At 35.9% G+C, this 26,597-nt stretch overlaps 1 protein-coding gene across 6 annotated transcripts in view; it reads right to left on the reverse strand.

Moving 5' to 3' along the window:
• Positions 1–950: 950 nt before the first annotated feature.
• LOC124357474 (paired box protein Pax-6) overlaps positions 951–26,597 on the reverse strand; it is an 89,486-nt gene continuing 63,839 nt past the window's right edge. For 5 of the 6 annotated variants that reach the window (XM_046809309.1, XM_046809307.1, XM_046809305.1 and 2 more), the window contains exons 5-9: positions 25,422–25,647; positions 17,407–17,559; positions 16,874–16,956; positions 5,033–5,226; positions 951–3,107 (exon numbers count right to left, since the gene is read on the reverse strand). In XM_046809309.1, the coding sequence (XP_046665265.1) occupies positions 2,786–3,107; positions 5,033–5,226; positions 16,874–16,956; positions 17,407–17,559; positions 25,422–25,647 (978 nt within the window). In that variant the 3' untranslated portion in view covers positions 951–2,785. The remainder of the gene's footprint in view (positions 3,108–5,032; positions 5,227–16,873; positions 16,957–17,406; positions 17,560–25,421; positions 25,648–26,597) is intronic. The other variant, XM_046809310.1, reaches the window with a different exon arrangement.

Genomic DNA, 26,597 nt, shown 5'->3' on the forward strand with positions numbered 1-26,597 from the left:
TGGAGCCCTACCCTAAGCTTACACATTCAAGGAAGAGAAAGTTACATTATTCCAGTGATGATGATTAAAATTAAGTAGTAAATGTTTTCAATTGTTATCAAAAATCTTGTTTTGTGTTTTTAATAACTGTAAATATTTTATATATTTTGGTTCACCACGAAACTATGTACATTTAGAGTATCTTACTATGTTATGTAAAAGGTACAATAAGTGAACGTTGGAAATATATATACATAGATATAAAACACTTATGCCCTTTCCATTTAACATATATTTCTTTTTAATATCTGACAAATAGCTGCTTAAGCAATACCAATTCATCATTCTGTGAGTTTACTACTGTCAGTTGGAGGGTTAGTCCTGTGGTAATCAAATTGTCAAAATATCAGAAAAATTCCTTTATTCTAGGAAAGTAAAAAATTCAGTGGCTTTGTCTAAGTCTAAAAGTTTTTTGTTTATACAAATTTTTATTAATATCACTGTTTATAAGCCAAAAGACAGAATAATAATTGCTATGTGACCCAGTACCAGTAAATTTTTGAAATTTCTTCTTCTTACAGGGAATTTTGTTTAATGTAAAATTGTCATAATATTACCATCAAACTATCCTCTTCTATAAGATATTTGTGATAACTGCCCATGAAGGTGTATAACAATCAGATATCCAGAGCCACAGTTTTTGAAGTAGATTGATTTAATCTGATATTAAATATAAATTGTAAATAACTAAATAAGTACATTAATTAATTATATCAATACATTGATACTTTTCAATCAGATATATCAGTGGAAATTGAAAGTTTTTCCACGGGAAAACTTAAAATATATACTGTTATGACTCACTAGTATTCTCGTTTTCTATGTTTCCCTAAAACGTGGACAAAATGGGTGTAACGCCACACAGAGAATAACTCCAAATAACGTGAGGTGGTGCAAATAAAACGATTTACCAGATATGAATTCGACTATATTTAAACATTGTAAATGGTATGGTACAAATCATTGGAGGCGCTGTAGAAGTTACAGCGTTACACGAGACATTAAAAATAAACAATTTTGTTATTCAAACAAAATTATCTCTCCCTACAGCTAAAATACTTATACGCTAAAATTAGTTTTGACATTTTTACAATAAATCGAGTTGATCACAATTTCATAACAACTAAAACGATGTAAAATTATGCGATTTATTCTACAGAGATCATAATGAATCATACATAACCTTTACACAAACTAGCTACATAATTACAGTCAGCAATCGTTACATTTTCAAAAAATAGCTTCAAATACACTATGCACCATTCACGACACCAACAGAAAGAGCTATTCACACAATGGATTGTAAAACATTAAGTGGATAGTCCACGAGGATAGGGGTTCTCATCGGGCCGTGGACGACAGTGCGCCTCGTGTAAACACTTCACTATATATAAAGTAACGTACACGAAATAAACAACTGTCAATAATACTAATGGTAAAGTGAACATCGACTACTTATGGCACTACTAAGGGTGATGCTGAGACTAACCCTGTATCCGACATAACTTCGATCAAAGTAGGCCAAGAAATTATTTAAATTATTGCAAATAACGCCTACTGACCGCACTGAACATTGGTCGTATATCTAAGATTTTATTATCAACACGTATTGCTCGTAAAATGTAAGTTCAGTAATAAAAGTACAAGACTTATTACATCGTCATGACATAGCTTAAATTTGTATCAATAAAATAAACATCTGAATTTATATATACTATATTATTTGTATGGTTGCAAATTTACAATTCACAATTACTAAATAAAAATATTTTTATATGTTCATTGCAACAATAAACATTTAATAATTCCGAATCAACATGATTATATTAAGTGAAATGTATAAAATTGATTGAAATAAATTAGTACAGAATTAAGACTAGAATTGTAAAGTAGTTGTGAATTTGTGTTTTGTGAGAGATGAATGATGAGGTTGATCATATTCCAATTACATTACACCATACATCATCGAGTAAAATACAGAATTGTTGCAGTAACTGAACTGACTGACTTAAACTAGCGATTTCAAAAACAATTATAATTGGCACAATATATACACTTTACACTAAGACTTGCAGAAGTAAAAAATTGCCTTTAGTCTCCTGAATCGTAGTAATTTCGTTTTTATTGTGACAGATACTGATCCATGATGTTGCACATGGACAATAGTTTATTTGTGGTATTGTACTGGTGGTGTACGACAACTTTATTGCTGATGGCGGAAGTTATTGATCAGTGAAGCAGAAGGAGAAGGCACAGCAAAACACAGTTACATTGGAATCTAAGATAACGTGTCTTACACTCTTTATAACCAATATAATAAATGAGACTAAATTAATCATTACAATTCAATACCGTGTTTGATCACTGACGATCTTTACATTTACCCAATTGAACACAGAGGGTCGTAAAAACAGTAAATAACTTGAAAGCAAATCCACGAGTAGCGACCAGCTGCGCTATAGAACTAGTGCAGTTGGCAAGCCTGTGGAAGGAATTTTTGGTCTCTCCGGATTATATTGAGTGCAAGAGTGAAATTTACAGCATCTCAAAGAGATAGTGCTTTTTTATGGTTGGTTATAGCGTAGAATTCAACGAAATCACTGCCTTGAAGAGTTTTGCTTAGTGCCTTTCCCACTGCGGATGGAGAGAGCTGAGCCACAGTTCACGGCTGCGGCAAGGGGGGCTGTGGTTGCGGCGAGCTGTGCTCCAGCATGAGGCGGGTCGCGGGGAACCCGAACAGCTGAGATCACTGCAGTCTGGGCCAGTAGTTGGAGGAGAGATGGTGGTCGGCGGTCTGGCTGGGGATCTGCACGGGTACCGAGACTCCCGCGGAGATGACGCCGGTGCCGGTGCCGGGGGTGCCGGAGGTGGCCGGGGTGCCGTGGTAGGCGCCGGGGTGAGAGTTGACCGCGCTCTGGTGAGCCACGGCGGGGTTCACTCTGGAGTGGTTGTAGGTGGAGCTGAGCGAGTGCAGAGGGTCGTGGAACATGTAGGGGTAGCTGGAGTGGTGATCTCTAGCTTGCTGCAGGCAACTGCCGGACATCGACGACAGGTTGGATGACATGGAACTGTAACACACGACATTGTCTTGTTCAGTCAACAGAAATATTTCTATATTGCAGTTATGTAATCAACAAGCTGTCCACAAGATCGGCCGAGTAAACTAATTACATTCAGTTTTGTATACTTCAATATTCAGTGAGACAACAGCTCCCCGCTTTAACGGCAGTCTTATTCTGAGCCGGAAGCGTTGTTTGAGGGCTAACTTGAAATTTTCATATAAGACACCTAATTGTGAAATAATCCTTGATCTGAAAATTTTTGACGAGATGAGGAAATCCACGTAAGTATAAAGAGTTTTAAACGACACTGTAAAAATGTTTGTACAAAACGTTTAAAAATTGGATTCGAACTACATTTTGACAGTGAGAGCTAGAATTGTGATACGTAACAAGAGAAGGATCTTATAATATTTGTATATTTAATCCCTTTATCCACCCACTACAAAAGCAATTTTTTTAGGATACAATTGTGACACTAACAATTCTATAATGGCCATTTATTGTTTCTGAATATTTTTTCTACAAACAATTTGCATAAATTGATATAGGTATTTAACATCTAACACTGGAACATTTGAAATTGCCAGCAATGTTCAGACTCTCATGTTTACTTCACTAAAACCTCATTTCCTCCGTTTCCCATACACCAAAATTTAAACAACGGATTCCATGGAATTAAAAAACATTTTAAACAATAAACCACCACTGTGGTAGCTACGTTTAGTAGTCTACACAGTATGTTAAGAGCATCCAGCTTCTTCATTTGCCATTCCGTACGAGTGCCATAGCTACCAAGCGTTTACAGAACCTGAGATGGACAAGGTAGAAGATTAATAAAAATACTACGCTTTATATCTCAAAATGTATGGAATATAGAAATCAAAACTGTAATTTATTGAATTTTCGTTAATTTTTAATGTGTACGTGAACAAAATAATCACACACAGTAAATAATTGTATTATATCGTTACTGTTGTAATGATGGCTGTAAACATGGTCGGGTCGCATACTAAAAGTTCCAAAATGCAAGCCAGACAACGTTAATTATACTTCAGTACGTGTTAGACTATTTACGTACCAAATCCTCGGTAATGTCTATAGTCGGTATACTATATTCCACGGACACTCTCTATCCGTTTCGTATTACTGATTACTGATTGCGTGCAATCTGGAGAGTCTTGATGCAGGTGTCTTCGTGTTTTCTAGTATTTACACGTATATTTTGAAGACTTACTTAGGACCGTGACAGGAATCATCAAAGGGTTGATAACAAAGGCCGGAGTGACGTCATCAAAATAAACCAAAGAGAGACACATTTTAAAAACAAAAGCACGGAGGTGCAGTGCAGTATTTATTTTGGGGTGGACGGTTAATCTGGCGGCTTCCGCCTCAAGAGGCACGGCGACCGGTCACTTGACAGCGGCGACATCTCACGGGAGATGCCGGCTCTAATCCCGGAACCGCTGCATTAAAATAATGGCGGGATTATAACCCCTCCCCTCCCCTCACCACCGCCACCCCTTCCCTCTAGTTGCCCTCAAAATGTGGAAATAGCGTGGGTTACTTCTCCTGGATTTTCTCTGCATTTTATTTTATTGGCATTTTCTCTTCACTCTTCCTGGGAGTTATTTCGCCAGCGTTATTTCTCTTTCGTTTAAAAATTGGGTTTCTGTTGGTTTAAAAAAGAGTTATTGTGTGGGACGTTTTCATTACGCAACACAAAATATACAATCATACATAGAGATCGCAAGATTATCCACATAGGTTTGTATACAGTTGGTTCTGCTACCAAGTGCAAATGCATGTTGGATCCTCAGACTGTTTCAATACGTTAATTATATGTTTATTACATTTCCCATTAAATGCCCCTATATACGGAAGGAAACCTAATAGTCAAATTTACAACATGCTGAGATAATGGTGGTACTGACTTGTAAGTGTCGGCCATGGTGGCGATGGGCTGCGGAATGGACGTATACATGGAGTTGAAGCCCGAGTTGACGGGGAGGCGAGCGCCAGGGGCCGGAGGGCTGGCGGCGGAGGAAGTGACGGGCTCAGCACCGCGACGCTGGTTCCGCAACTTCTCTTCTCGACGCCACTTAGCTCGCCGATTGCTGAACCACACCTGTACAAAAATAAAACATATGCAGCTATTACTACAGGATCATCTGTACATGCAAGCACTGTAGGCAAGACAACGATTTATATTTGGATGAAGATCTATCTTTGTCTCCCAGATGATGGTGTTCTTTTAATACTATTACAGATTGATAAATCATAATTGAACCATGTATACATAACAGTACACAAAGAAACTATTAAAATTTTAAATCATTAAATTTGTATTTTAGCTGCTTAAAGCATAGGTACATTTCAAAGTTGTTGTACGTATTTTTACCTCACATTTATACTTTAAAATGTGAAAAATTATAAATGTTAAAGGTCAAAACAATAATTCTTCAAGTATTTTTTTTTTTAACAATTTCCATTTAAACTAGAATTTGATTTGAATAACAGGCGTCGTTACAGTTTAAATTAAAATTGTTTAACTATCCTCGAACTTGACCGTGACTTTTCTTAAACAAAATTACGGTTCTAATTACAAAATATCTGATCTTAGCCAAGCATCCATGGACTTAAAATGGTCGCAACGGACGACCTCAGAAGTTTTAGAGGAACTTATTTTTCATTGACAGTATTTTATTTACCGGGTCAAAAACTAAAATTAATATTAGGAAAAAATAAAATCGAGTTGTTGCCGGTTGTGGCTGCGGGGTGCGGTGAGGGTCCTGGATCCTGGCAGGAACAGGAGGGAAGGAGCGGACAGCCGGCTTGGCGATTGGTCGATGAGCAGCCAACTGGAAGCTGATTGGTCGATATACCACCCGCACCCCTCCACCTGTGTTTCCTGCCTTGTTTTTAAAATATTTTATATTTCTAGAAAATGTCTGATGTAGCATGAAAATATTACATTGGCGGTTTCCATTCCAGTGTTAAAATGACTCGATTTAGGTAAATTCCGTATATATCCTTTTATATCAATGCTAACTTGTTGTTTCAATACGGACTCCTAATAGAAAACATTTTTCAACACAGTTTGTACAAAACAGGAATGGTCCAGGAGCCTCGTTCACGGATACGACGTCCTTGGAGTTTCACTTGACGTCATATAATTCAGATTAATCACAGAGTAAGTGTATATGAAGATGAGAACTTTCCTTTTTATTAAAGTGTAAATAGTTAGTAAAAATACATAAAACGGCCGAAGTAGGTGGGATTCAGAAACAGCTAAGATTCTGTAGATTCTTTGCAATACTTGATTTTTTTAGTTATAGACAATTTAATAACCATATGTTAAAATTAAATGGTGCTGGTAAATCAATTAATTACATTATAGTTTTGGTAAGTTCCTTGCACTGCCAGCTTGGCTGGAGTTTTAGTTTTACCATTAGCGGTACTTTCAATAACTAAAGGTTTTTTAAAGTAAATGAACGGTTCCTTTCTTAATGTATTTAAGATTAAAACATTTTTTTCTTAAAAGAATAAGTGATACAAAAATAATTATGCCAGGACTCGGCTTGAAAATATTGAGATACTTTTTACTCTTTTATGTTTTGAAAAAAATTGTAACACTTAAAGGCTGTCAAAGTAGTGTAATTGACACCATTAAGATTTTCCTGTTGAAATCGCCTCGAACATTTGAGTAGAGTTGACTGAAGATGGTTCATAACAGTGAGGCAGAAATATTTCAATATATTTGAATTGTGTTAGCACATTAATGATATTCATTACACTATTTAAAAATACTAAAAATAGATATTACCGATAACTCTTTATCGTGGGTTCTTACTTCTAGGCTGCTGTGAATCACTATTACTTGTTTCGGATATTGACATAGAAACGTGGGGAGAAGTGGTGATTAGTATTTTATTACATGAGATTGCTACATTTCTAACCATATTGCAGTATTGTGTAAAAGATTAGTTCCTGCTCTGAAATAAACCAAAGAGTGGCCAATGTAGATTTATATCATTCCGCTAAAAAAAGAATTAAATAGCTTCTTAGGTCTCGTTGAAATGCATCGTGCCTATCTATAATAATTCAATATAATCGGTTCTAAAAAGAAACCTTGCGGTACACCGTGAACCCCTATGTATATTTTCTCGCGTCTGTAATAGACTATCCTTATCACATCCCTGCTGATGGCAGGCCTTGTCTGTATACAAGCCGCTGCCGCTGCTGCTGCACTGTTATGATAATTGATTTGTTTCGCGAGCGGCCAGGCGGAAGACGATTGGCTGGTCGCCATATGCCTCCCCCAGCGATGAGGGTCATTACAGCCCTGCAGGTCAAAAACCACCCCCACTATAACGATATTGTTTCTTTTATTGCCAGTATGGGTGCCCTAATCGAGACATTAGATTTATGTCTTTTGAGCAAGTTATTCATCTGTAACTGATTCGTCATTTTGTCGAGTGGATTTTCTTCAGGAATTATATTAGAGTATATGTGACAGTTATTCCAGATTTAAGGTTTATATACACTGAAGACCATAATAATTTTATATACTACGAGTTATATACTAAAATAAATGTATTTTTAATTTTCTTACAGCTTTTATGAAATAAAATATTTTAGACCTACTTGTATATTGGTCTATAAAAAAATATAGTGTACTTTAATTTGTATTACTTTATTACTAACCAATAGTTTTTCCAAAAATGAATTAATACCAAAAATGGAAGGAGTATCCAATATTTGAGGCTCAGGTTTTTCATTAAAAAAAATAATAATGTAATAGCCTCAAGTAATAGAATGAAATTTAAAGAAATGCATTAGGCAGTGTCACCGACATTGTCATATGTGCCTATTGTCACTGATATCCTGTTTGCGATATGAGACGTTAATATATTAATTATAATAGGAAAAGATGAACCCTGTGTTATGTTCTCATATTTTTGAATTATTACACAATTTACAGGAAAATCGTGATGTGTAGTGGTAAGAACGCTTACTAAAGTATACCTTATTAGAATTCAATTGAGGCCAAACTGAAAGCATTATTATTATGAAACAATTTATGGAGAAAAAGTGGAGAGAGCAAAATCCGGATTTTTCAACTTTTATGCGAGTGAAGAAAAAGAATGGGAACTCTTAGAAAGATAATTCTATACGAGTGTTCCGACACTTGTTCTTGAGTGAACTCTAACTACTCACGTTATAAAACCTTAATGAATGGATATTTATTTAAACTGGATATTAAACAAAAATACATAAACTCCGCATATTTAAACCTAGCCTGTGGATGCAGAGCATTATAATCAGCGACACTACGGTTTGAAGACACTGCATGAAGGGTATGTAACTATTGGTGTTCAGGTAACAGAGAGCTAATCGGTACCATTTTTGAAAATGGAGTGTGTTGTGTGTTTGGCATGGCGTGGTGGGCGAGGGGAGGGTGTTTGGCCGGGCAAACAGCAGTTGTTGACGCATGTTTTCAAGGGTCGTTTCCGTCCTTACCTCGTTGCTTGGACAGCGCTCCGCTCTACCGACCCATTCCAGTCCTTTCTCTATTGATTTTACCTAAGTGGCCGAGCCGCCTGGAGGGGATTATACCGTCTTTCTCTCTAATCACTCTTTATCTGCCCTGAAATACACCCCCTTCCACCCCCTCTTCAACATTCCAGTCTTGTGTTGATGGGTAGGTACCTGACTTCCGGACTCTCACGGCAGTTTAGAATATTGATAAACGGTTGCTAGAATTGAACCGAATGTTTTGAAGGAAATTGTAGCAGCGGAAAATTTAATGAATGATAGATAACTGGAGCAATCGGTCTTGTAAATGTTGTGCTTCGAGATGTGTTTACGATTGTACGATTAGACGACAAAAATTGTAGTTGGTGAAGTTACGATCTTCGTATGGCTGGAAATCGTATACTATATCCTAAGGTCAACAATAACTCCGAACACTAGACATGATTTTTTTAAGATATCGATTACAATTCGCGCATATCCAACAACGATATCGGGATATAAATATGATCGCGAATATTGTGAATACTTTTAAAATCCGTTAAATCTACCTTAGTACTCGTAATAACGTTATATCATTCATCATGGTGATCATATCACAGCGAGCTATGAAATCTTGATCAAGCATCGGCAATAATTTCCTGAGGAATGTGATCTTATTGTGAGGATACGATGAAAACTAGTATTACCACAAATAATAATATATAATGTATAGATTTACAATAAACAAAAACAAAAATGTGGCAATAATATCTAAAATTCTATTAGATACCTTATGGATATTTATATGAGAAGGTTTAATGCAATATAATAAAATAAATGAGTATATAAATTCAAAAATACAAAAGTACAGTCGTTGAAGGAATCTAACATAATGAGCTAACACATAATTAACTAACAAATCGAACACGAACAAAATTAGATTAATTCTGGAAAATTGTTTCAATTAGTACAGATGTTAATTAATGACTGTCATAATCTCTTGTGAGTTAGTATTTTAAATAAATAATTCTGCGCGCCCATTCGTTTATTTTAAAATAAAATAAATTCTAAGTGATGGAGAATAATTAATTTTTGAGTAAGGTGTTTTAAATGTCATTTTAAAATACTCCAGAAAGTACCTCAGAACATAAGAAATTCATTTGGAACTGTGTATTACATCCTGTACCTCGGGATGGCTGGGGAAGCACAAAATTTGTACATACCCAACAGAGGTCTTAGAGACATTTTCATTCCATAACAGGATTTCCCGATAATACTAATTTTATATTTTTGTAAAATCCCCGAGATATCCATGACGATATCCTAATCGTATAAAGAATATTCATACGACCTGCTAGGATATGTATGCTAGGGGCATATACTTATATTGAGTGATTCTGTTATGATAATAATATACTTAGATAGTCTATTATATTACTGTACATCTGATTTTAGAAATATTCTCGGAAGCATGTGTCTTAGGGAACTTGTATTACTTTGAAATATGGAGTAGATTGGGTTAAACCTGTAGTGATAATGCGAATGTTGACTCTCAACGTGCTTACACGTCTTGGTAACGCGATATAACTGTTATATTCTGTTAATTACTTTCCGTACTATATTTTAACTATATAATATTTGCTTTCCAGCTTTGTCCGGAGTTATCTCTTAGCTGTCACAATATCGTAATAAAAGTGTCCGTTCCACGATCTTCCATGCGTGAACACAATATCTCCGGCGACACTCAGTAAAATGTGCGCCAAGCGAGGCGAATAAAATGGGAACAGCTTGGACTCAATTAACACGATTTTACGCGGTAAACAAACGCAAATAAAAACGGCGTGGGATGACCGATGACGAGGAGTGGGGGTGGGGGTGAGGTACTTATCTAAATGGAGCCTAGATCACTTATCCAGATGAAGTGGAGCAGCCCGCAACACGGACTGGCACATCAAAAACAGCTGATTGAAATCCGTTTCAATGGCGCATTCAAACGTTACAAATCAAAACTTTACTTGAAACAAATACAACCCAGATGGCGGCCTGTTTGATCTTTTAATCCATTGACAATTTGGCCTTTGGTGTTGCCGCTGCGCAGCCAGTCTGATGAAAAAGCTGCGTCATCGTGATTCTGCCTGTGTGTCTGTCTGTCTGTCTGTGAGCGATTGCTTACGGCTACTTTATCGATCTATAATACACAATCTGATAGACAATTGTGACTATGAATTTTGGACCTGTGCTTTTACTATAATGTTGGAGGTGTAATATTTAATCAAACATTCAACAATTCTTCGCTTTTTTACATTTTGGTATTGATTCTGGATAATTTGAAAGGATAATATGGTTCCCATAACTTGCCTTGTATATTAACAGTTACTTCCGCCAAAAATAGAAAACTGCGTTTCAAGGATTCAAATTTACTCACTTCTTCATGTGTCAACAATCTTAAGACAATGTTGGTATCAACAAATGTAAAACTGTTATCGTGTGACGAACTCGCAGGAACTAACTTAACAACAGAAACAGTTGTGTAAAAAAATCGATTTGTTGATGCCTGAAGAACAGCTTTAAATTCTTGAAACGCGGTGATATATTTTTCTAATAGTAATTATGGCAAATGTCTGAATTCCGTTATCCCTTTCAAACATTCGTGAGAGTAACTTTATTAATACAAAATGGACATTTATCACAAACAAATTGATATACATAATAAATTATTGTTTCGGTTTTCCTACTATATTTGTATAATTTAAAATCAGGTGCCTAAAGACATTTTTTCATTTCATTCATATAAAAAAATCAATTTAAACCTTCTCCAGATAGCAACGATAAACGACGTTTATAGTTCATCTATTATGATAAAAATATACAAAATACATTTGGAAAAATAATTTTGAACCAAACGTGAATGAGAACTTTACGAAACAATAAGCACACCCTAATATTAAAAATAATGGACAGTAAACAATAGAACATGAACATGGAAAAAGTAAATCATCTATAGAAGATAATATGATTGGTTGGAAGTGAACTTAAAACGCTTTAAAACATTCGGTGCTGTTGTATTAATAGATAAATGGTCTGTTGTGTTTCTACAATTTCCTTTCAAAAGAAAACAGATATTGTTATATTATGGATTAATATTTGTTTAATACAAAAAGAATTGTATTCATTAACAATTTTTTTTTGGCAAGCTTTTGTTGTGAAATTTTGAAAACCCGTTCTTAAATTGTAGAATTCTTCTAATCTACAAGTACATATAAATACATTTGAGTTATGATCTTAAATTTCATATTAATAATTCAATTAGTTCTATTAATAGGAAAATTCCTACGCCAATGTTTAGTTTGTCTTGTTGCCACAATCACAAGAATATGATGAAAAGTGTATATTTATAGCCATTGCAATTTATTCCGGTCTTAATACTTTGTGTCTACCATAGTTGATTATACATACACAAGTTTGAGTAGTCTACTTCGGTCAAAGGTGGGGTGTAAGCAGGATGGATTTTCGAAACAGAAAAAACACAGCGCACATGTAGCTTACAAATTAGACTAAATTTAAATAATACAATTTTATGAAGAATCTAAAGAAATCTCCGAAAAAGGCAGTTCGTACCCACTTTTATACCCATTTACGATTTATAAACGTACAAGTACTTGTGTCTACAGGAATTCGCTAATGGTGATACCCCAATGTGTCCTTTCTTTGGTTGCATCCATGTTCCATTATTTGGTAGCCAAGAACACGAAAACGTTGTGTAAAGTCAAATCACAACTTGCTGCAGGGAACTACTGTTAGATTCATTTTCGTTTTATGTTCGATTACAAATAATGGAATAGCTAATCACGTTTAAAATGCCGAAGGTGTTGAGAACTCCCAATTCCACCGAGTGGATCGAGTACGGTAGAACGGTGTGTGACGTGGGTAGTCGGGTTCAGTGGGGAACATGATGCCGTGGGGAAAAGCGAGAGAGAACAAACCCATTTACACTCAGAAAATGATTGTCTAAATAATTAATCAACTAAAACAGCGAAAACACGTTCGGCGATTACAAAGAAGCGAAATTACAAAAAACTCGCTACAGAGCAACTCTAATATCTTCCAGACCGACGAACAATTCCGTTCTGTAGGTAAAAATAATTCTGAAAATTAAAACAGTACGTTTGTCGGAGGAGAGATATATTTGCGCGTTTCCTTCTTGCTTTGTTGAAATATGTTCACGCTCCGTCTGTACGTCTGTGTTTTCACAAAAATGCTAATGCCGGCCGCGCGCAGCGCTCTATGCTTCATTTTGGTTTACAACAATGGCCCGCTGCGCGGCGCGGCGTCTACTGTTTTTATAATCACCACGGATGCTCTTTTTATTTTTGTTGCTTTTCTTCTCCCGTCGTTTTGTAATTTTTCCCGAACAGTTTTTGCGGAACCATCTATATGTATGCTCGCCATTGTTGCGCCCGCACCCTTTCATTACTGTTTTCATTTACATCCTTTTGCCGCGGAATTGCTTTTCGAATTAAAAAGTGTTGTTCTTGCACCGCGAGCGTACCGCTCCTACTGGTGGATATTTTTAATAAATTCCACCCCTGCGAGTGAAGATCCCCTTTCCCTCCTGTCCCCCTCAACAGTTCGTTCTGTTCGCGTTTGAATTACAGATAAATGTGATTTCAGGATTCATCTCTGTTCGCCTCTAATTTGTCGCTGTAATCATCTACTAAATTAGCTTAAATCCTTTTTATTCTGCCGACGCTTCCATGAAAGCGCTCGCGACTTGGTTTAGTGTCAAAAAGTGCTATTCCTGTGTGAAGAGTGTGCATGGTGTCAAGTGTGTGGTATTACTGAGCGTGTGTCACGGGTCGTTGTCATGACTCGCTCTAAGATAATTAGAAGAAAAGGAAACATTACATTCGTCTTAGGTTCTCCTTCATTGTGTCAACATACACTTAAACAGATTCCTGGACTATTTATTTTCAGCTCTCATAAGACAATTTTTTAATTTACAATAAATACTTAATTTACTTAGTGAAACTATAGTGATATATTTGCTTCATTATTTTAAAACATTTCACACTTCTATAAACTATATAAATGTGAGTTTTAAGTAGATTTTTGTGTATAAAATCAGCCTATTGGAATTGTCCTCGTGGTACATAACATCACTGAACATGAATCGTTCAGGAAACCTAAACCACCAATCGTTTAAAATAACATAATTATAACTCATAAATAATAACTCAAATTTGTATGAATTTTGTTAATACACTTAATTTGGACCCCGCTTACAAGTATTGCAAGCCGTTAAATGTAAAATTTTGGAAATAAACCAATTCAAATTCATTATAACGTGGTTTGATCTTATACTAATTTCGGCTACGTTCTTTTTGCTCAGCATGGCTCAGCTGGGCGCTGCCATTTCGTTTTAGGCCTAATATGGAAGCTATTCAAACTTTTTTTAAATTCATAACTCCGTTATTTATGTACGAAGAGAAAAATAATGTAAAAATATGTTCTTTGAATGTTTATAACATTTTATAAACGTTTGTTAATAACTATATTTTGTTTTTAGAAAACAGTTCGAAATATTCAATACATGTACAGTCCGTGAGAGTAAATTAATAATATTTAATTTGTAACATAATCTACCTACATCTTCAATTGAGCCGAAAGGACTATTTACTGTTGAAATAAACACAAAGCTATAAAGTTATCTACATCCTATTAAAGCAATAAAATATCTATATTACTGTTTCCTACTCCATGTGAACAAATTAAGTAGTTTTTACTTTTTATGACCTCATTTTATGAATTATTTTCTTGATTTTTATGAAATTTTATATGGTACCGTAGCCTAATTGTATTAAAATATTTTATTAATTTTTCGAGTAAGTTTTGTTATATGATTGTATTTTGTGTTTTTAGGAGAAGTCGATTCCTGTATTTGTCTTATTCTGAATGCCATCATGACTCACTCACGGTCTATCAAAAAGATCAGGGGCGAGACTCGGCATGACGTCACCAAAGTGGCAAGACCACAGACAGGATATAAACTGCGCTATCTCTGACTCAGATTTTAAGTACGGTCGTTGGCCCGTGAGCAACTTACTTACCTAAACGTTGATAGTCATCCTAAGGCATGGCTCTGTATCGTACAAGTTTCTTTCAAAATTGCAAGCTTTTTAGATTCATGAGTTTTTCCATACAATACAAACAATCGCTTTGACTAACACTAGAACGTATCATTTTCACAACGCACCGATACGTTTCTAACAATAAAATCATGAACGACAATTAATCTTGGAGTATTTCGATTTCTTTGTGGGGAACCATCTTCAGTGACCATCTTTCTTGACCAAAACTGACAACCCACACTATTCAACCAGCGTGGTGTGAACCAGAAAACTTAGACAATTGACTCTGTACATCGTATTTACTAATTTGTTAATACTGACAGTCGATTTAATAATAAAAATCCCATTTTCAGACAGAAGGGAATTCGGAGCGTATTTACAAAAAAGTCATATATGTACGGTTTTAAATTGATCGCGACAATAATTCAGATGGGGGAGTTAAATAGAACGACAACTTATTTCGAAAATACTATGGTACGAGAAATATCACTACATACCTGGTTGTTTGGAAATGAACTGTTGTGTAATGCAATTAATCCTGAGATATATTGTTTAAACTTCGAATGATAGGGTACAAAAGATTAGTTTCTTGAGAAAATAATATTTGAATTGAAATGTTTTAAATTATTAATAAATAATCATAAAGCCACATGACCAGGCCTGCAATTATGTGTATTATAATATATTACTGAAAACGGTACAATCAGGTTTCGGAAGTTATTAAAGGGTCAAAGCTGTAACGGTGTTTATTAGTAAGCTCTCTAATTACGTTGTAATTTATAAAATACAAATATGTTAATAATATAATTGTCAATAGTATATAATTGAGTTTTAAAGTCATAAATTACATGACTTGTTATAGCAACGCACAGGTTACACAGAGTTGGCCATCACGGGTAATGAACGAGGTGTGACTTGTAGTACATACGGGCACGACACGACTAACTCGGCCTCAATCAATTTTGTATCGCATTAATCTCTGAATTTCCATAACGCTTTATTCCCTTTCACTGCGGTGACAACACGGTCGCAACACAATTATCGCGGCACTGTGCAGGCGGTGGCTGGAATAAAGAGAGGTGCCAAACACAACACTAAACTAATTTGACATCGCTCAAGAGGCTCGCACTCGAGACAAAACAACTCATTTAATTACGGCTGTCATTCAGCCGATAGTCGATCAGCGGTGTTAAGTGTTAATATAATTATGGCACTGACTGCAGGTGTCGGGGCGAGGTGTCAAGCGTCAGCCTCTCATTGCTCTTTACCGGAACCGTTTCCCCGCCTCGACGCCACCCCATTGTCGTCACTTACCCGGTCTCATTATGTTCGCAATTAGCGCCTCGCCTCGCTAGTTCGCTGCGCTCGAGAGGCCCACTCGGCAGATCCTTCTTTTTGATCCGATTTGCCTTTGTCACCCCCGAAACCCGGCCGCTGTTGTACGGTTTTGTCGCTTGTCGAGCGCAAAGAAACAAATGCGCTGTTCGGCGTCAGTTGTCGAGCTGTTTGATGAAGAATGAGAGCGGGAGTGCCGCGCCGAGTAGAAGTGTTAATCCGAACGACGCCGAGGATTCCCGTGGATATATGAAGCTCCAAGCACAGGAACCCGTGAGGGGATTCCGGTTCTTGTCGACACACAGTTTTATAGTGAAGTACACAACTTATAGGCTGTCAATCGAACACAGAATATACTACACAAGAGTTTCTTACCTGTACTCTCGCCTCTGCGAGTCCTATCCTCTCGGCCAACCTCTCTCTCGCGAACACAGAATATACTATATAAGAATGTCTTACCTGTATTCTCGCCTCTGGGAGTCCTATCCTCTCGGCCAACCTCTCTCTCGCGAACACAGAATATACTATATAAGAATGTCTTACCTGTATTCTCGCCTCTGGGAGTCCTATCCTCTCGGCCAACCTCTCTCTCGCGAACACAGAATATACTATATAAGAATGTCTTACCTGTATTCTCGCCTCTGGGAGTCATATCCTCTCGGCTAACCTCTCTCTCGCGAACACAGAATATACTATATAAGAATGTCTTACCTGTATTCTCGCCTCTGGGAGTCCTATCCTCTCGGCCAACCTCTCTCTCGCGAACACAGAATATACTACACAAGAATGTCTTACCTGTATTCTTGCCTCTGGGAGTCCTATCTTCTCGGCCAACCTCTCTCTCGCGAACACGTCCGGATAATGGGTCCTTTCGAACTCTGAAACGCCAAAAACCATTTCATCAAAACTCAAAATATGTTTACATTTTACAAACTCTATTCACATTATATAGACGACAGTTTTAATGAACAACCATCGTAGCTTCCATAATTAATAGTGACCTACTTTATATGTCTAGACACACGCACACGCACACGCAATACTACCACAACACCAAGTTGAGAGAATGATAAATTAGACTGTACAGTGATATATGAAAAATATTTAGTTAGCATTGTTAAAACTACAGGCACTTTGTTCAGTACGTTCACGAATCGAAACCTTTCTTCAGTGGAAATAGTAGAAATTAATTCTGGTCATACTATTGTTAGCGTTGAATTATTTAAAAGAGTTGTAAATCCTCTTTGAAACTGTGAGGATTCTAGCAGAAACACCCCGCCCTGTAAGTCTAGGTATTCCTTAGACTAGACTATGGCAACCACACAAACCTTTCTCCAAACTGTCAATTTGTTCGTTGGTAAAGGACGTCCTGTTTCTCTGCAGTTTCCTCTTGAGCCTGAGCCGCAGCTGCGAGTCCTCGTCCGCAGAACTGTTGTGTTCCGAGTTGCCGTCAGACGTGTTTTCGTGGAGCAGTTCTCCTGCTGGAGGAAAAGGGAAACTTTCAGAGATAGTCGACGTCACCTAGTTTTCTAGAAAGTGGTTAGCTATTCTGGATTGCTATTGACTATCATGGTACTATTGGTGTCGAACTAGACATTGCTTTCAAATTCGGAGAGGTTTAGCATAAAAAAATGTGGGATGTACACCAACACATTGTAAGCACTACACTGTACTTAGTGATAAATAATTTAACTTTAAAGTTATAAGTTTTAGACCTAATTACGACTTTTATACCTTGTAACGTCATTACGTACTCAGTAATTTTATTTTATCGTGTAGTTACAACTTTTTTACACATTGATTATATCATTAAACTAGCAGAATAAAGTTATATAACTTTTTGGTAACACGAACATTATAGATAGATCAAATAAAGTTCGTCATGTAAAATAATAAAATGATGACTACAATGAGACTATGATATTATATTATTACGATTTTTTATTAAGGGACATAAGAGATAGGCCCTTATAAATCTATCATTTAGTTCCTAGAGCAAAATAAATAAATAAATATTTGATGTTTAAATAAATGTACTAGAGTGCCATTTACTAGAGTTTTTGGCTCACGAATAATTTGAAATAAAAGAACACACATCAGCCAATTTGGATAGTGCAGTAAAGGATAGGAATGAACTAGGACAAGGATACTTTTGGCTTTTAATTAGTTTAAATGCTTCTAATAATATTCCATTCTTACGTAGGTTTTGTACTGGCGAGAAATTATGTAAACTCATTACGCCACAAATGGGCGCCATTTACAAAGCATCGAATAATACACTTAGAGTTCCGCACCATTAATTTGTATTTTTCGCAGATTTGGATTTTCTTCTTATAGATGTTGGATTTAACCAACATTATTTGATTATACGGCTGAGTAATTAATAAGGCAAATTCTTATCAGTTGCTTCATACTTACTTCTTCACAACCATTTTTAAAACATATACTTAATTTTCCAAAACAAACCTGTACTAAACTAAAAAAATGTCCAAAAGAAATGCACCTTGTTAGTTCTTACTCAAGCAGTTCAGATAAAAATGAATATTTTTGTTAATGGTTAATCGACCAGGTTTAAAAAAGAAAAAGTACAATACTAATACCGTAACGTACGTAAAATAAACCACGAATCGTTACTTATAAGTTTGAATTAATTTTAAAAAAATGTACAAAATCTGAACATGATTCTTTTTAACATACATGATCATATTTGTACAGTTTATATACCGGGGGTTATTTCTGGTTTGAAGGTATTGAATTCTAACAAAACATCAAAATATTATTATGCAATATCTATAGCACAAACAAGATAGTAAGTTTCGATTTCAATCTCGGTTTTCAATGACATTTGTAGGAATATATTTGTTCAACGTTCGTTTTGAAAGCCCATAGTCCTTATCATATTGCAATGATCAATAAAGCGTTTCAAATATTAAATTTGATTTTTAAAATAGTAAAATTCCAAAAGAAAATCTCAATATTCTATTCAATATTTTGCTTCTTGACATTTCATACTAATTTGTTATAATTTAGTCATATACCATGACAGCACAATTTATTAATTAACAGTTAAAATTCAAACAAATTTAACAACTTATTGAGATTTTTAATACACTAGATTTAAAAAAGAAAACTCACATAATACTAATACCGTAACGTTGATCTTTCTTAAAAAAGTTAAACATTTACAGTACCAAATGGCTAATCCAAAACACAAAATAACAAACTTAAAATTAAAAAACTCAAGTACAATAACTTATAACTAACCTACCTTTAAGAAATAAAATAAAGAATCGTTCTAATTACGGAAATAATGTTCTTTATAAAAACAAAGCATTTATAGGATAAAATCCAGAATACAGAATAACAAACTTAAATTTAAAAAGGAAGTGTATAATCTATACTGAACCTAGACAAAATATTGCTATTTACTAATTACGAAAATAATAAACAGAAAGCTCAGAAACAGAATAACCAAATAGATTTTGCTTTGTGTCGAAGTATCAAACTCTTTATTTACTAAAATTTCATTAAAGAGAATATTATAGAGAGTGTACGAGTAAATATGAAGAAAGTTGAACACTACTAATAGAAGTACAACTCCTTAATGTATCCTATATTCACAATTTATGAAGAGAAAATCAATAGATCGTTGTCCAGTAAATTCAATCAATAAATCGTGATCGTGGTTGTATAAGGCAAGCAATATAGTGTTGGAGTTCTTAATGCTTCACGGCATTGCGATCATTTAGCACTCTCTCTAGTACTGGAACTAAAATTAAAATTTATAAAAGTTAAAATTATTTTGCTATGAAAATAAAAATAAAACATTTTAATGTCTAAATTGTATTGTTTCAATTGATGACTATTTTGCTAGCGTCATTACATGCTCGAGTATCCGCGTTGGCGCGCACTAAGCTTCCTCCATAATTTAGCAATATTTTTTACTTTAAGCAGCATCACGTTTTTTTACAATAAATAATTATTACCACTCTTTTACAAGTATAATGTCCACATTGTATTATCAACGGATTTTGCACTCAATACTAGAGAGACTAAAACGTGAAATTCAGTTCGTCACCTTTCCACCTCTTTCTTCAACTTGCATAGGCTATTTTGTGCCCTAAAAAGTCAATTCAAATTAACCCTATATATTCTTTACTCAAACGGGTTATATCTTCAACTTTGAATAAGTCGGAATTGATCTATACTATTAATGTTGTGGACTGCTTTGCTCCCCCATTAAGTATTTTTCATCCCCACACTCTTTTTCCTTTCCTTCATGGTACCTAATTTAAATTCGTAAAACTATTACCTAGAACGCTATAAAGCCTGATCACTATATTAATAAATCATAAGTGTTTCAACAATATGCCTAGTGGACGTTATAAAAGTATTGCTCTGTTATAGGTTAATAATTCATTTCCTGTGAAAGTTGCAATGCTTTCGAATGTATTAATCGTAATGGTTGAGTTACAGTGAGAGCGAGAGAGAGTGGGAACTACATATCTTCAACTTTGCATAACTCGGAATTGATCTATACAGTTAATATTATGGACTGCTTTGCTACCTCATTGAGTATTCTTCGTCCCCACACTCTATTTTCTTTCCTTCATGGTACTCAATTGAAATTCGTAAAACTATTAACTAGAACGCAATAAAACCTGATCACTATATTAATAAATCATAAGTGTTTTAACAATACGCCTAGTGGACGTTATAAAAGTATTGCTTTGTTATAATAATTCATTTCCTGTGAAAGTTGCAATGCTTACGAATGTATTAATTGTGATGGTTGAGTGACAGTGAGTGAATGAGAGGGGGGTGGGGGGTACTATGTGAAAGACGCCCTCTCTATCTTGCAGTGCTATACCTTAGAACCGCATGGGTGCCGATTGAGGTTAGGATTTGATCCATTTGAATATTAGGAGCGACAAAAGGGCGGATTAGGTGGAAGGGCGGACAGGCCCTGCTATTAATGGACTAATACGTAATGCGGGATTCAGTTAGAGCTATTAGCCCTACCTTGTTCACCGAGGTGAGTTAGGCTGGAGCTCGTAGAGCCGCCCCGCTTCGGATTTAGCTTCTGTGGCGAACATTTCCTTATCTGTCTGGTCTTGATCAGGTATAGTTACTAATTTGTATCAAATTCCAAAGATCACCTAGTGGTATAATGGTTATTTATAAGCATTATAATCGTTTCACACTAATTTGTCACAAAACTTTAAAAGACCCTACCCTTCGCCTAAAAGAACTCGGGGACAAAGTGCATGTGTAGAGGAACGCAACAAATCACGGTTTGAGGGAAATTTCAATTTTTTAAATCACAAGATGTCATTTTATCACAATTACATCTAACGTAATTAGTTATGTTGTTTATAAATACTATCAGCGTATATAAACGTTGGTTGAATAGAGAGTTGTGGGAGAATTATTTATCGAGAGAAATAAAATTTATATTGATTGAGAAAGTATCTCAGACTGCAAATTATGTCTTTACTTGAGACAGACATCGATTCAGGGTTTCATTTGTAAGGTTTTACGAATTAATTTATGTTATACGTAACGCAATCGTTAAATATTTCGTAGATATATATAGTTTCGAAGTCATTTTAATAGTTTAAATAGTTGCGGACCGTTATCGCAAAGGATGCCTCACTATATAATCTTTCATAAACCTCCTGCGCACAAAAATCCTGACGAGAAGCTTAAAAACGTGAAACTCTCCGCGGGACTTGTCCCAAGAATTACAGTCATCTGTTATTGTGGTTGATGTAATTTACAATAAATTTCAAACATGGTTGCCCCGGGCCGCGGCGGGATTGTTATATCCCAAAGTAATGTCACAACCCTATGTTCTGCGCTGTTCAAAATTGCGCCCATTCTCTGCGGAGCGATTACAACTTTTTTCTGTAGAAATGAACATAATTTCCGTCTGACTGAGCCGCGCCCTTCCTCCCTTTTGCCCGCCCCCTGTCCTCCCCCCCCGCCAGCTCGTGCTTGGTAATTGAGTTAGTGGTAAATTTCATCACTGGCAGAAAACGTCTTCAGGAGCGCCTAGAGCGCGTCGCGATTAGATTACAGCGCCGAGACGCCCGCAGACCTGGCTCAGGCGGCGCTACTCTCGTGTGCCTTCACTCTTCATTTGATTTTAAGATCCATTTGAGTTTGTCTTGAATTGCGTTTATACACGTACCTCGATTAACACCACGCCAATCACTTGTGTCACGAAATAAGCGTAAAGTTAAAGTTTCCAATGAATTACCTAAAAAGTAATTATTTTTTTCTTTTTCCCTTATAAGTCAATAATTTGACATATGTTTCCCGATGACCAGCTTGGATCCCAGAGACAGTTAGGTCTGATCGCTTCATATTAGTAGTTTATCAGTACTGAAGAAATCGAGACGGGAGCAAATGAGATAGGCTACAGCCTTTGATTATTGGACTACTAGACCCTACCTACCTGTGACTAGACCCTACCTACCTGTCACTAGACACTCTGACTACTAAAAGCCCGCTATACAGAAGGCAATCTTCATTTTAGCAGGATAGGAACAATGTTAAACTTTGTTTACCTGTAAAATTAAAGGATATATCTCCTCTTAAAACCCTCAAAAATTATTTAGTTTTCGATATTTGTATTGGTTATGCGGAAAAAGTTACAATATGTGTTTTGTATTTCATCGTTTAAATATTCTAAAATTGTACACTTCCCAAGAAAATGTAACATAGTTGGTTATATTAGGTTAAAATGTGAGGTCGTTTGACTACAGCCAGCTTATATTGCGATCTCACTGACTGTACATTATTGTCGAAGCCTTGTTTTATGTTTATTATCTACATTCAACAGTTCTAGTGTTGTTTTCGCTAAAAATTGCTACTTTTCCTGATAAAAATATTACAACTAACCACGTATACCAATTCCTTTACACACGCAACGAGCTAGAAAGTTTGAGGCAGGATTTAGATAGTAATTAATTATGTTTATATGCGTATCTGAGCAAACCAAATCAAATAAATCAAATCAAACCAGTATCCTGGAAACTAGACAGTCAGCGGGTGGATCTGATCTCTTTAGTGTATTGCAGTTCTATCTAATACGTATAAACTAATGGTTACGTATCTGAGCAAACCAAATCAACTAAATCAAATCAAACCAGTATCCTGGAAACTAGACAGTTAGCGGGTGGATCTGATCTCTTTAGTGTATTGCAGTTCTATCTAATACGTATAAACTAATGGTTACGAATGACTTGAATTCAAACGGCAAATAATTTGACTAGGTTAAGTGATTAGTTTTCAAATTATTTAGTATAGGCTACAATATACGTTGAAATTTAAAATTGTACATATTATAAACATACATTTGCATGGAATATTTGACAAAACCAGTTTTATAAGATAAAAACTTTATAATCAAGCTGATGAACCAAACACCGATTTTATTTATTTAAAACGCTACCGTACTGTGATTATAGCTGTTGAAATATCTAATGAACATTCACCTGCTTATACATCAGCACCATACCAACAAAGTGTTCACAAGTTTTTAAATAGACATAAAAAAAGTAATTCCGGTTCTTATTATTTTTAATTCGTAAACGTTGTACAATACTCAAGGATATTCACTTAACGGATTGTGTTTTTATTACCGAATTTTAAAACACGGCGGTAATATGACATGTTACACAAACGAACGAACCAACTTCAAGTATAATTATTACAAAGCTTCCAGTACATGATTTTAACTAGAAAGAGAGAAGGAAGTGATAGAGGCAAGTACTGTAGGGCCGCCAAAGCCGTCTATCGGCAGCACTCGGAACTAATACGTGTGCAGAGCTGAGCCGTACAGAGCCAATCGTATCATGGGATGGACCAGGTACAGTATTGCGTACATGGAGTAGTGCTACCGCTACGTATTTACTGGAGTGTGCAATCCGCCCGCCCACCTACTCAGAATCCGCTCAGTACTGGCCGAATAGGAACATTAATCCAATAGAAAATTATCTTCTCCACAGAAATATTGATTCTGAGGTTTATGACCTCGCACATCATAAGAGAAATAATTAGCTAAAAAGTAACTAAAATCAGAAAATTAATTTTATGTACATATTATACTTGTTTTAGCGTGTTTCGGCATTTAAAAGTATTTCAAATTTTAAAGGTGTAAACTCAATAAACAAACAAATTTTAATTCCAACTCCATAAACCGAATGATGGAAGATTGATCTTATGAATTCACAATCATGATAAAAACGTTCTACTCCTGCAACTACAGTTCGGGAGCGAGAAATTTGGATTAGAGAAATCAATTGATTTAAACAACAAGCGATAATTAATTGACAATGTTCAATCACCTACAAGGAGTACACAGTCGGTACCGAGTATTGCCAAGTTAGTCCATCATATTTTGCCGGCCGTTGCGCTTGGAGTTTAATTTAATCTGGTATGAAACTCCTCGGAGCGAGAAGGCAAACTTATATTAATCAATAGACGTCAAAACTCCGGCGAACAAGGAGTGAAGTTAAGTCAGTCTCAGCCGTGTCAGACTTTATGCCGAGTTGTTATGTAGATGTACGGGTGGGTGGCGGGGGGAGGGTGGTCAACAAAGTTTAGTGTATTTGAAGCGCCATTCAAGGGTAGGGAGTCGCCCGGCTCGCCGAAGCGGAACACAGTGACGGGGGGAGAGGGGGGTAACTTTGAAACGTTATTATTTCGGATGTTCCTCCGTCTCTGTCTTCATCCAATTCGCGTCCACTCTTTTTTCCTTCCCGAGTCACGTAGAAGAAAGCAATTTAGAGAAAGTTGGACAACCCTTACTGCCGGAGACAACGTTTAGTTTAATAACCAAAGACAACCCCCCTTCAGCCCCTCCACCCTCACGGTCCAAGAGAGAACACTGGAATTACTTACTCTTGATTAAAAGTAAGCGAGCAATTCCTGCAGAGCAATTTGGGATGCTCTTTAATCACATCTGACAATTTGTCTCAAGTCCTTAATCTAAGGTGAAGAGGAAAGTCTAAGGAATACCTAGACGCTTAGCTTTCAGAACGATATTGTTCGTTAAACATTTTGTTCACTTTCAAATATCCTCATTTCTGTTCGTATTGATTTAATTTCAGCTAATACTTGACCACATCAACTCCATAGAGGAACTATTATTGTGCATTAACAATATTTTAGTCAAGATCTCGTTAGACTAAACTTGTCTATATGAAATAACGTCAATTGACAGAATTGGCTAAATAAAGCTAAACGTTTCTGAACCGTTTGCCCCTTTTGTTAAAAGTTGTTGTAGCTGTGAGAACTACACTAGACTGTATATGAGTGAGTAAAGGCGACCAACCTCTCTTCTGGATGTCCTCCCGTGTGACCTGCCCAGAGAGCGCGGCCGCTGGGTTGGGCGGGAGTCCTAGGTGTGCCGTGGACGGCGGGGTGCCAGGGTACCATGCCCACCCAGGACCCTGGCCGTTAAACATCCTGAGCTTGTCGTACACGCTCTCATTCTGAGCAGATACTTGCTGTTCTTTCTGCGCCGCCAAGTTTCGCAGCACTCGGTTGATAGAAGATACCTGAAACCGAGCAAGAATTACGTTTAGAATAAAAATTTAAATTAAAGTAGCATACTTTAATAACACAACTTGTAGTAAGAGACAGAGACATGGAAGTCAAATGAAGAATATCGTAATCACCAGTGGCTGTAACAGAAGAAACATCCCCCAAAACACAAGGTTAAGAAGATAGATTAAGATTCATAGTATTGCATGATGACATATTTTAAACGTGATATTTTATAACAGTCAGAAATGGATCATAAAAGAAACCGTATTTGGATGTAATCACCTTAATTAACTCAAAGGTAATTGTTGATAAAATCCGTATATGGAAAGATAAGTATTGGTTCACGTTAAACGTAAACAGTATATGAGTATCCGAGATTTTATCAGTTTTCAAATTTTTGTGAAAATCAACGTTTTCACACATGATTAATGAATTAATAATTATAGCTTTCTTCGATTTACACATTATTTTATTTTAGATGAACATGGTTACCACACGTTTATCCCACAATATTAGATTGCAACAAGCACTTATATTTTACAGCAGTGAATAAACGATATGTAGAATGTTGTAATACACTTTGCAATATTTCTTGTCCTATAAGAGATATATTTACTTTATTTACTTCAATCTTACATATCTATCAACACGCAAAAATGTGAGCCTCTCATACAAGAATTTTTAAGCTACTGCGGAATTAGGCTTTGCAGTAGTGAACAAAGTGTAATGTGAACTGTTACGTACAAACAAAGATAGTAATTTAAAGTTTTGCCGACACAACTCGAATAAAAGCGACTGACACAAAGGTTCTCAGTTAAACCTCACGTTATCCTACCAACATTCGGCTCTTGCACTGAGATTGAACCATTTGAGAACTAACCCACTTGAAACTGTTTTTTTCGGAAGAGAAGGTAGAAATCTATATAATGTAATTATTGTTTTGATCGTGGGAGTCTTTCTA

This window comes from Homalodisca vitripennis, chromosome 3, assembly GCF_021130785.1.
Source record: "Homalodisca vitripennis isolate AUS2020 chromosome 3, UT_GWSS_2.1, whole genome shotgun sequence".
NCBI classification, from domain to species: Eukaryota; Metazoa; Arthropoda; class Insecta; order Hemiptera; family Cicadellidae; genus Homalodisca; species Homalodisca vitripennis.